The 12,171-nt window shown below is 50.9% G+C and overlaps 3 protein-coding genes across 3 annotated transcripts; 1 reads left to right on the forward strand and 2 right to left on the reverse strand.

Annotated features, from left to right (window-relative positions):
* Window positions 1–1,070: 1,070 nt before the first annotated feature.
* Window positions 1,071–2,665, reverse strand: LTR84_008355 (uncharacterized protein; the record flags this gene model as incomplete). The annotated part of the gene is made up of 3 exons (XM_064851901.1): window positions 1,071–1,928; window positions 1,989–2,446; window positions 2,515–2,665. The coding sequence occupies 3 exons, from the start codon at window positions 2,663–2,665 to the stop codon at window positions 1,071–1,073; spliced, it is 1,467 nt and encodes a 488-aa protein (XP_064701806.1).
* Window positions 2,666–6,249: 3,584 nt separating this feature from the next.
* LTR84_008356 (uncharacterized protein) lies at window positions 6,250–7,995 on the forward strand (the record flags this gene model as incomplete). The annotated part of the gene is made up of 1 exon (XM_064851902.1): window positions 6,250–7,995. One exon carries the CDS (start codon window positions 6,250–6,252, stop codon window positions 7,993–7,995), a length of 1,746 nt encoding a protein of 581 aa, XP_064701807.1.
* A 738-nt stretch (window positions 7,996–8,733) lies between these two features.
* LTR84_008357 (uncharacterized protein) lies at window positions 8,734–11,207 on the reverse strand (the record flags this gene model as incomplete). Its single annotated transcript, XM_064851903.1, has 5 exons — window positions 8,734–9,880; window positions 9,933–10,264; window positions 10,319–11,007; window positions 11,070–11,097; window positions 11,175–11,207. The coding sequence occupies 5 exons, from the start codon at window positions 11,205–11,207 to the stop codon at window positions 8,734–8,736; spliced, it is 2,229 nt and encodes a 742-aa protein (XP_064701808.1).
* Window positions 11,208–12,171: the final 964 nt, after the last annotated feature.

The raw sequence follows: 12,171 nt of genomic DNA on the forward strand, positions 1-12,171 counted from the left end.
ACATCAACATCAACATCAACATCAACATCAACATCAACATCAACATCAACATCAACATCAACATCAACATCAAGAACAGGACCAAACAACAACCATGTCAGGGCATGCCCGCACCCCACTTGCTACCCAGACCCAACCTCAACAAGAATGTCATCTCCGTCGCACCACCACCACCACCAACAAGCATGTCCTCCTGTGGTGGCGGAAGCCGTGGTCATGGTGGAGTTGGACAATCCTGTCCCTCCTTCTCCTCCTAGTCCACCCTAAACCTACGACCGCCACAGATCTCAACCTCGAGTTCTACCCGTACAGCATCACGCCCGCGCCTTCCAATGCCAATGCCAGTGCCAGCGCCAGTGCCACGGCAACGACGACAACCACAGCCACAGCCACAGCCACAAGCGCCAACGCAAACAACACATGTATCACAGCAGCAACAACAGCAGCAGAATCAATACCGACATGCACGACATGGCGGCGCGAGCTACCGTTGATCGTGCTGGGTGTGCTCCTAAGCGTGCTGGGCGTTGAGCTGTGGTGCTGGGGGGTTTTCACTCTGTATCGCAGCAGACGGAGATGGAGACGGAGGATCACTGACGTGGAGGATCCTACACATGATTGTAACGGTGCTGGTGGCACACGGGGCTGGAGGGATTATTGGCGGTGGCCGTGGTCGAGATTGAACTCGAGATTGAGTATGCTGACATCAAGGGGTAGTAGGTCTGGTGAACGGCAGCAAGGACGGAAGAGTCGATTTAAGGAGTTGCTATGAAGAGTAGTCTGGCTGAATGCATGTATTTTGAGCTAAAGGCAATACATCCTACTTTTGGTCGTTATCATAGAAGCCATGCTGTGACTTGACTAGTGCTAATTTCAACTTCATGGGGTATTTCATATAAGTCGGTCATTCGGACAGGTCACAGAGGCCCATCGTTCCTCTCCTCACCATCTTCCATGCACACACCGACGCCAGTTCCTGGCCAACCAGTGAGTGATCAAAGGAGGCTTTTACGATGCGTCATGCGTCTCCACCCAAGGTAATAAAACGCGTGATCGTGGATATCGCTGATTCACTTCTGTGCCAAGAGAACAGCACCTTCATACACCTCCTTGATCTTGTCGGCCATTTTGGGGACTGGCTTCGCATTCTTGCCAGCACACAAGTTGATCATTTTTGCCAATACTGCCCTGGATTCTTGTTGAACTGGGGTCCAATGTCCAGCTCGAGGAAGAAGGATGATCTCGCTGTCCTTGGCAAGATAATCACCAAGTCCGTCTAGACAAATGGGCTTGCCACAAGCGGTGTCCTTTTCTCCCCACAGAACATATGTTGGTGCCTTGAGACAACCTTTGCGTGGATCCGTGAACAGGGCACCATTTGAGATTGATGATCGTCGACGGCTAGGACTAGGAGACTCCGATGCCGAAGTTTCCAACGCATAGAGATCAGCGATAGTTTCCAATGACTTGGTCCATGGCAGGGTGCCCGCCCCGTCTCTGTAGAGACCTGTCATTTGGTAGAATGCGGTCCCATGAGACTTGGCTCGATCAAGGACAGTTGATCCATACATGTCTTCAGGTTTCGAGGAAGAATTAATGGATGTAGTACACTCTTCCGGACCAGGGCCAAATGAGGAAGCCTTGCATTCTTGAGCCCGGTATTCTCCTGACTTGCGGCTATATCCAAGGTTGTTGGCGCCTCGAATAAAAGCGCATTTTGCAGCGGTTCCCATGTGACCGACAAAGATTGCTGGGAGATTGAACATGAAGATATAACCCATCCTCAATGTCTGTTGGATTAAAGGATTCAGAGTCTTGATCGATTTGGAGAGACACGCCCAATTTTGCACAGGTGACTGGCGAAATTGCTTGAATATCTTGGAAGACGATTGCAGGACTCTATCCCTATTCGCAAAGGCAAGTTCAACCTGTGAATGGAGTATCAGTATGGGACTGGTCTCGCATTGTTACTACGCAGTGGCACTCACATGCGGGGCATTGGTCAAGATAAATCGATCCGCGAGGGCGGGTGCTTCAGAAGCAAGACGAAAGCCGAGAACACATCCCCAGTCGTGACCTACAATGATAGTGTTTGTAGTCTCGGTCTCATCCAGAGGTATGTATTTGTCTCTCATGGCAATCACAAACTCAGTGAGAGCCTCCAGGACTTCGGTATCGTATTTTGGAAAGCTATCGCTGCCTCCCATGCCGGGTAAGTCAACAGCAACAATGGAGGCATCCTGCAAGGGCAATTCCTTCTCTTGAAAAAGATGTCTCCACATCATTGAACTGTCAGGGAAGCCATGAAAGAAGACCACCAGATTTCCGCGGGCAGGTCCATCGCGGTTGCTTATGTAGTGAAGTTTGAGGTGACTGCGTAGGGTGTGGAAATAATGTTTGAAGCCGGGCAGAGGTGGTTTGGAAAGGTTCCAGAAGCGGTCTTTCTCTGTAGGGTGAAGATGCCAGTATTAGTCGAGTATCGGGAAACATTTCCATGGAGGGGTGATGACGAACCAATTGCGTACTGCGCCTCGTCCTGCCTCGACTCTCCTTTGGTATAGGCTCCATTCTTGAGGAAGAGGAACAAGAACAAGAAGAAATTGAAGAATGCAAACCAGTAGAAGGCCACTCGTTCTGCTAGACTTCTGAAGGGCCCTTTAGCCATTTTGTTGATTTACCTGAAGAGCGGTAGAAGTGATGGTTTGTGGGGTTGTGCAAAGATGATTGAGTTGGACAACGACACCCCGACCGTGGTAGCACATGAAATGGAGACGTGGATGAGATGGCTCAAGAGATTGTTTGCAATAATCACTCAGTGCCTTGGCTTGAGAGAGGGTTTAGTTTGTTTAGTCTTCGGTATGAAACTTGAAGAGGTTAGGTCAAGGTGTTGGATGGGTCGGTCACTGGAGGGGCAGATTCAGAGCAGAGGAGCACAGCAGTGACAGTGGCAGGAGGGACGAGACACGCGACATGATGCAGGACCAGTGAGATCTTCACCCTCTTCAACTAGTATGGCAGGTGTCTAGAATGCCAGTTGGAAGATGTGCATCTTTGTATTCGTATTGGGACACGGATAAAAATTCTCTAGGATTAGATGCATACAAAAGAGGTCCATGGGTGACAAGCCAGCAAAGCGGGCAACCACATGATAGGATTTGAGGAATGATAATCGAATTCTGGCCTTGAAGAAGCACTGATGAACAAAGCCGCGTTGGACTTGATGGGTGGCCGCCATTTACATCTGGCGTTGTTCGTGCTTACCGAGAGCTGGGAAAGTCAGGGGGGCCCCTCGGACTCTCTTAGGCTTGGGCATCAAAGAGCCCGTCGGCCCCTCGGTCCCAGCGAAATATCTCCTCTCCTTACTCCGAAACGGTCGATCAGTTCTTCATTAGTCCTGTCCCACCACCATGTTCCAGCTCCAGCTCCCGCACCTGTGTCTTGGTCTGTCATCGTATATCTCATGGCCGCTTTGCAAATGGTCCCCTATGTCTTCCGGTCGAGAATGAACACCGTGCTCAAGCCACTGACTGCATTTCATGAGCTCTAGCTCGCTCTCTTCCTTCCCTTTGCTCCTCCCTCAACTCTCTTCTCTCGCTTCTTTTGTTGATCAAGTATCTGCCGAGGACCAACAATGCAATGGCCGAGACGATGAAGCTTCCGGTAGCGAGGAGAATCTTGAGATGATAGAGACCATTGATGGTGGAGGTTGATAAATCCCATCTGGTCATCATCGTGTGCTTAATTGTTGAGTCGGTCTCTAGAAGAGCCACAGGTAGAAGCTGCATGTTTTCTTGCCGCTTGCTGTTACTCTGTTGGAATCTGCTCAACAAGCTGATGGGAACATGAGATTGAATTTTGCAGCTTGTTCTCCTTGCCTTTGAATTGCGGGACTGATTTTCACTGTGCTTGTGGACGTATTGCTTGACCAAGGGATGTGTCTGTTTTGTCAGACTGACAACTCCGCTAGAGTGTGATATGAGTTGCCTACAGGTGGGAGGATGTGTTGGTTCAAGTTCACGTCTTACAATGCGAAGGCAGGTTGTGCCTTCCGTTGTGTCCTTGCCAGAACGAAACTGTACGTCGACCCTTTGCGGCAGGCACGCGTAGTTCACACTGCAAGCTCCTTCCCTAACATGCTCACACTTAGCCAACTTCTCAATGACTCAACACAGCAGACAGACGTACGGACCTTCCTCTCCTGGTCCGTTAAAGCCACCATTGCTGTCATTCAACCATGAACATGTCATTCTGAGAATTGGTAAAAGTCGGGCAAACAGTTTCAAACCTACCAGCAATACGTTTCATTTGAAGCTCACGTGAAGTTTAGACAGGAGATTGGACCGGGGGCGCCATCGCCGATTGTGCATCATTGATAGCGCCATCAATGATCACTCTTTCCCTCCCGAGTTCTTGATCTGGCATGGGTCCCTTCCTGCACCAACCCACTCCTCCCGCTCCATTCCGATATGGACATAGACGTTCCAAACTATGCCAGTCATGAACACTCCAAAAGAGGCAAGGAAGAACCAGATAACTCCGTCAGAAATACCATACTGCCTTCCAACGACATTGTTTGCACGACGAAGAAGAGCAGATCTCACGTTGTGGCTTGGCATTTCCGCCTTGTCCTCGTCGTTACCCTTCCTTCCACGTGGTAGCTGGATAATATCGATAAGTTGGTCCTCATTCCGAGTATATTCCAGTTCGGCCAAATCCAAATCTGTCGATAGGTACGGATTTGCAGTCGCTGTGGCGATTGTCAGTGTGATTGTCTGCGTGCTATCACCAGCTCGCATATGCACTATGTTACCGCCGCTTGCTTCATTGACTTGGACCAAGTTACAGTTCATATCCCCGTTTTCGAGAGACTCGGATCCAGATGGCTTAGATCGAATAGGAAGCCGGGTTTTCCCAGTAGGAGGGAGTTCATCAACGCCAATGTGTTGAGAATAATCATGGTGGGCTTCCCATTCGGCTTTCCATGGTAGAGCTGATATTGAGGCCAACAGCAACACTATCAAGATTAGGAGCATTGAGGCCTCGGGAGATTTCTTGGTCGCAAGGAATGACACAGTCACAGCAGTAAAGATGTAGGCGAAATAAGGTCATATATGGGTCATGGATAGTTTGAATAATGACACTGAATACCGAGGTGAGTGCGTGTTCTTTCCTTGGTTCTTTGTGGTTGAGACTTTGAAGGACGAGATGTGAGTCGAAAAGCGGTGAAGTGGAACCAAGCCTGGGAGAGACAGCTGTTTATACACGATTGCTCGGATCTGTCGCGCACTTATGGGCCAACGCCAGGGAGTCACTTGGTGGGAAGTGTCACTGGAGAATATGGAGAACGAATACCAGGTTTGTCAACCAGAGAGCCACATGGCCACAATACGTATCAAGGATTTGTCACAGATGAGTCTCCATTTCACCACCAGCAATCAAGGCTGGAGGTGATTGTTGTTACTGTTTGCACATGCTTTTACCGGCGTGGCGAGCTCCGTACGTAGTGAAGGTTGATGGCGTTGAAAGATGAAAACGGAAGTAGGATTTCTAATGCACAGCATCATTTGGTGAAAATAATTGATTTTGTGGTAAGTTACAAGGTTGACATCGTAGATAGCCTCACCGGCTGACAGTCTCCAAGGCCGGGAGATGCAAGGGGCTCGCAGCCTTGCAGCAGTTCCACTCTCCATGGTCACCCCGTCCATCATGTTGACTGGGCTGTCTGTGTCTTCAGCACCTTCCAAGAAAATAACTACGTATCACCGATTTCCAAGTAATTGTTAGTAGTACATCAAATGGGTTCTATACAAGGACGTCAGGATGCCATCGAGAAATAATTGAACAAGGCAATCGGACCTGAAACTTTGCAATTGGCAAATCTGGCATGGTGTCGCATTACAGATTGCTCTCTATTAATAATGCACCGGAAATAACGGGGATGGCGTCTGTTTTAGAAGACTTTTGGGGGCCGACACCCAACCAGCCAACCACACCAACAGCTTTTGCAACGTCTCCTTTTCGATATTCCGTCTCACAGACTTGAACATCACCGACTACCAGCACTGCATATGAATCTTCTTGGGGGTTGAGCATTTCACTTTGTGGTCTTCGGTGCCCCTTTCAAGCATGCTGATCGACTCAATAGAGTAGTCCAAGGAAAACGCGAATTTGGGAGCCTGGGAGCCTCGGTGCCATTCTCTGAGTTGGCTGCTTAAAGGGAAGTCAAGCACGCCTTTTGACTCAGCAAAGATGGCGTATCTGTTTCTATCACTTACAACAGCACAAATCGAACAACGGAGGAAGCAATTAGACCAAACGGGCTTCTACGCCTGGCTAACACCCATCATCATTCTACTGGCCGTCTATGCCTACCAGAAAGTCATCAGCTCGGAAAATGCCCAGAACCCTCCAGCTATGCAAGCACTCACACCACTCCAAACCCTCAAGCGACGGGTCTCCTGGACTCTCAACACGACCTACATCCCCGAATTCGGACCTCTCAAGGTCCAACTCACAGGCGTGGTCTACGTCCTATGGCTTCTATATCTCGTCTTCCGCAACACGGGAGAAGACTACATGCACCTGACGAAAGCATTCGGGCACGTCGCCATCTCGCAACTCCCGATCCAATATCTCCTGAGCGTGAAGACGGCGTACTCCCCCATCACATTCGCGACGGGGCTGACGCACGAGAAGCTGAACGCGTACCACCGCCTCCTGGGCCGAATCATCCACGGCCTCCTCGCCGCCCACGCCGTCATGTACATGCGGTTCTTCATCATCTTGGACGTGCTGAGCAAGCGCATCCAGCACCGTGACGTGAGACTCGGACTGGCTGCTTTCTGGGCCTTCAACATCCTCGGGCTCCTCGCCGTGCCGCCAATTCGGAAGCGCGTGTACTATAAGCTGTTCTACAGGAGTCACGTCGCGCTGAGTGCCTTTGTCGTCCCACTGTTGTTCTTCCATGTCTCGTACACGCAGAAATACATGCTGCAGGCGGGCGTCATCTGGGTCGTGGGCGGGGCGATGCGAGGCAGAGCGAGCACCAAGGCACGCGTGACATGTCGACAGGTTCAAGGGACCGATCTGATCGAGGTTAGCGTCGCCATCGACGACAAAGCTAGCCCTCTCCTCCGCGCGACACCCGGTCAGCACGTGTACATCCAGCACAAGACCTTTGGACCAAAGAACCCATTCTCAATCGTCGACGCCAGCCATTCTCCCAACAGCGAGAAATCCACCGGGAACATCACGCTCGTGGTGAGAAATCTCAAGGGTCCACAGACAGGCTTCCTCGCCGCCCTGGCGACGGATAAGCGGAGCGGCGGGCACGAGATCTCCATCGAAGGCCCATACGGCGAGTCGGGGCAGTACCTCCAGCGGCTGCTTTCCACGTCTGGGTCTGAAGACACAAGTACAAGTAACCACCAGATCGTCCTTGTCGCGGGCGGCGTCGGCGCCACATACACACTACCCATCTACCAGGCTCTACTGCGCGCGGGGACGGGAAAGGGGACCGGCGGCGTGAAGTTCATCTGGCTGGTGCGCAGCCTCGACGACACACAATGGGCGCACCCGATCCTAGAGACTCTCGTTGACCCCGTCGACATCGACATCTACGTGACGAGACGCACCCGCAGCAGAGACGACGAGGCGCGCCGCCACGAGACCTTCTCTCGCCCCTTGTTCAACAAGCCCGGCGTCACGCTGCATTTCTCCCCCCAAGAGGGCTCCCGTCCCACCATCTCGTCTATCGTCGGCCCTGTCCTCTCCTCGTCTTCGTCGCCCGGTCCTGATCCCACTGCCTCGCGAACAGTCGAACGCGGCGAACGCCACATGCCACGCTCTCACGACGGCAACGGCAAACTAACGGTTCTCTCATGTGGGCCGCCGGCGTTGGTGCGTGATCTCAGGCGCGAAGTCGGTCGGCACGTCGCGCTGTATGGGCGTGACGTTGAGTTTTTCGAGGAGCAGTTTGGCTTCGGTGGGTCTTGATTTAGGTGACCAGAGAGGTCAAACACGTGCTGCGGACCGTACGTACGGTTCGATGTCACAGACAGCCCGGGGGGAGCGCCGTTGCAGAGTGAAGGAACGAGCAGTTATACAGTTTCAGAAAACAACGGGGGAGGACGTGGACATTGAGCGGATATATATGATGGCTCGATTTCAATGTGCTTTTGGTACTTTGGTATGAATACTTGGGGGATTGATTTCACTACTCGAGACTCCACCAAGGTTCTGCTAAGTTCCCCATGATAGACACTGATATTTCGATTCTTGAGCAGCTGGTGGCTCACTCACACTGATACACGATACTAATATATCCATCGATAGACAATAGAACTTAGATCAAGCAAGGCGTACTGATAAGACCGCGGCTGTCCCTCAATTCAAGTAACTCCTGTCAAATGCCTCAACAATGCAAATAAGCAAACAGCTCTCAAAATGCAATGCAAATATTAACACTTTCTTCGCACTCTCAATGCGCCGCAGAGATGCATGTACTGGACAACGTCATAAATAACCAAAATGCATAGGCTCATAAATCAAAGATTCTTGGATTTCACGACTTCCGCACCCATCATGTCTGGCAATGAATTCGCAGGCCCTGGGATGGTCACTTGAAAACACCAGGAGCCCTGCGACTGCTGTTGCTTGGACCCAGATCCATCAGCCATGTGTCCTACCAACAGAGAAACCACCCAACATCACACATCACGGCTTCATTATCTTTTATGACCCAACCGCTGCGACCTCAGGTGCCCCTTTAACACTTTCCTGTTTAAGATCATCCGGTGATATCTCTGGATAGTCCGGTTCGCCCTCCTCTTTTCCTAGCTCAAATCTTGGTTCCTTCAATATCGGCTTGGGCACCTTTGGCGATTTGGTGGGTGATGTGGCAAGGTCGGCCGCCTGGATCACAGCTTCTTTACTCTGACTTTCAGGCATTTTTCTTTGCGGCAATTCTTGACCGTCCTCCAATTTCAATGTTTCCGTAGGTGATATTAAGACTTCACTTTGCCGTCTTTGTAATTCTTCAAGTTTGGAGACCGGGTTCTGTTTACCACAATATTGGCATCTCCAATAGAAAATGCCATGCAAAAGATTGTGCAACGGGGGTGGTAAATCAGGAAACACAGGCTGGGAGTAGGAGGAGAAGCGACGCACCCAATCTTCTTGTTTTGGCACACCTTGAGCGGGTGGTAAGTTCCCAAGTTGGTCTCTCTCTTCTCCCCAAAAGCTTGGTCTTCGGATCGGTGCTGGAGTTACAGGTAAGCTCGGTCGCTCGATCTCGGTAGGAAAATCAGTCAATTTCATGCTTGGTCGTCGTTGCTCGTTATCTACGGAGGGTACGCCCGGGGCATTGCGAGGAGAAGGGGTATGATGTAGCACTTGTAACTTCCCTTTACGAGCTTGACTAAATGCTTGGACGTATCTTTCGATTTCGGGCATATCGTCCCAAGCATTTGTTCTGGACTCGAAGGCTGCCCATGGATCGATGGGAGGTGCAATCGGGGTTGGAGTACTAGCTTCCGTTATGTCTGAAGCGGTCGTGGTCGATGGAGGGCCTGTCGTGTCCACCTCTTCTTCAGTGGCTGTCGGGGCTTGGGGTTCGGGTTCGGGTTCGATCGTAGGAGGGGGGCTCGGAGCCTTCGATTGAGGGAAAACACGGGTAGGTTTAGGAGCTCTTGACTCCCATGGGAAAATTTGCTTCAACTTCTGAGGTTGAGGCTCCTGTTTGGGCACTTCGTACCACATATCCTTCGGGGCTTCAGGATAACTAGCGGGAGGTTGGAAGAGATCGGTATTGCTGTTGAAGTCATAGATTGTTGTTGGAAAATTTGCAGCCTCGGGTTTAGAGTCTGTCGGAGGAGGTGCACTATTGATCATCAACATTTATCCATTTTGCATCCGGATTTGAGGATACTAACCGGGCTGGTTCCCAATCGACATGTGGAGCACTGAATCGCCTCTGTTGAACTGTTGGGACTGGTGTAAAGTCTTGTCGCACAACTGGAGTCGGAGCATCGCCCAAAGGCAGCTCTACGGTCTGGGCTGGTTGGAGATGGCCTTGAGAAGGATCTGTAATGACAATCTCCGGTGGGAGGGGGATTTGACCCTGCTGGGGTGGGGAAGGCACCCTCTGATCTGGTGGAGCAGGTTGTGACGGGAGACTCGAGACATACAAAGGTTCTTCGCCTCTCACAAAATCCTGCACCTTTGTCCGAGACTCATAGGTTTGAGGGTTGTAGTATGACACCTCCTAGCGTGGTGTTAGGTGCACGAATCAGGCATTTCTCTGATATAGTGGACGTACCTTTGAGCGATAGTGCTTGTCATAGACAGACCACCACCGGCCTAGCAGCTCACCATAGACACCTGTATTGTACTTGTTCTCGCGACCGAGTGTCCAAGGCTTGTCTTTTCCAATAAAGTGAACCACAGCAATACTGCTCTGGAAGTGTCGGTAGGCTGGGACGTATTGGTAGTTACCGCTGGGGGTGCAGTTGTAGATGAAACTTAGCCTTTCCCACTCGCGAAAATGCATGTTCAACAAGCCTTGGTCAGCTCCATCAAAGCTGATTCCCCTCTGCGCCAGAGCATAGAGGGAATAGTAGTCTCCCATATTGGGGTTGAGGACGAGTAGACCGCTGTTGAAACAGTCTGGCCAGCCGATATCCGGGACTGCGGCGAACTCTGTGTCTAGGTTGAGCAATTCATTAGGAGCTCTAAGAGCGACCATATCTGCATCCAAGTAGACTATCCTCTTGAACTGCGTTTGCCTCCAAAGTTCGATCTTTGTGAATGTGGAAACCAGGTCAGGTCGACCCATGAGATAGAGGTTTGCAGGCTGATTATTGATGATCTGTTGAATAGGTATGACATCGTCATAGACTGTTCTGAGTTCTTTTATTGTGTCGGCAGATAGCTTGTCGACCACGATGAAGGCCACCAAGGGAGCTTTTGCACCTCGGTCTTTGAGGGAGTGACCCAAGACCATAGCACCTGGGACATGGTCAGTACCCTCTCATGTACCTGGAAGTCTCCTGGAAGTATATTGGACGTACCTGGGAGGTAGGCATCGTTCATGAGCAGCTGTGACACGGTCAGTTGACCATGGAAATTGTGATGCGGGGAAATTGTGCAGAAACGCTCTTGAGGGCAGGTCTTACCGTCGCGAAGACGCTTGCTCCGATGGGCGCCATTACGGCGGGGGAGGAGGAGAAGGAGGAAGACGAGTGACACAAGAAGCAGTCGCCTGATGGTGAAGGTGAGGGAGGAGGAGGATTGAGGTGATTAATATCGACGGGTTTGTAAGGATGGAGGAAGTGTCGGCGGCAGAGGCAGTATGGGACAAGTCGAGTGATCAAGTGCAAGTGCAGGTGCAGGTGCCGTTGCAGGTGCAGCAACGAACAGCGACGGAATGCGTGGTCTGGAAGCTGTAGCTTCAGAGCTCCCCCGCACCTTAAACCTCAACCAGAAAAAAAAGTACCACAAGCACCTAGCAAGCCGATGGTTTAGGCAGGGTTTAGCTAACTTCTTGCCTAGAGCTTATGCGCGATGATGCAGGATGCCGGTTTCTACAACTGAGAGGCCAAAGAAATTCCCGTTGGCTGTCCATGTGACGTATTGACTGCGGGTGGTCACATGCAGCTAAATATCTTAAGGACGGAGTCATCTTAATTACCTACCCTGACCTCGGCGGTAAACAGAGCGATGTTGAGTCCGGTCCTATATTCCTCTCGATGTTCATTTTGTCTCCTTCAACTTCAACTTCAACTCCAAGAAAAGGCCACAGGATAGTAATCTTGTTCAATACAGCAAAGATTGTAGAAAAAGCATGTGCAACATCTTTCCGTAACCAGGATCCGCTTCCTTCGCCAGGGATAACGCCCCCGAAGGCCCCTCGGCTGTCATCCACCTGGCATCGGAAATGGATGCCCTGCCACTGAGCGATCGTGTGGCTGATAAGGACTCCCTGGTCCAATTTCACGGCTTTTCTTAGGTTCGCTTATGCAACAAAACGGTTTTATTTTGCCGGCCGTTGCTGTGGCATCAACCTCCGTTTACTTTTTACAACTACTCGATTTGCAACATATCAGACCATGAAATGAATTGGTTTGCTGACTACAAACTACGAGTATGCAAACACAACCCTTGCTTATCCCA

The sequence above is a fragment of the Exophiala bonariae genome (genome assembly GCF_035927105.1).
Source record: "Exophiala bonariae strain CCFEE 5792 chromosome Unknown scaffold_31, whole genome shotgun sequence".
NCBI classification, from domain to species: Eukaryota; Fungi; Ascomycota; class Eurotiomycetes; order Chaetothyriales; family Herpotrichiellaceae; genus Exophiala; species Exophiala bonariae.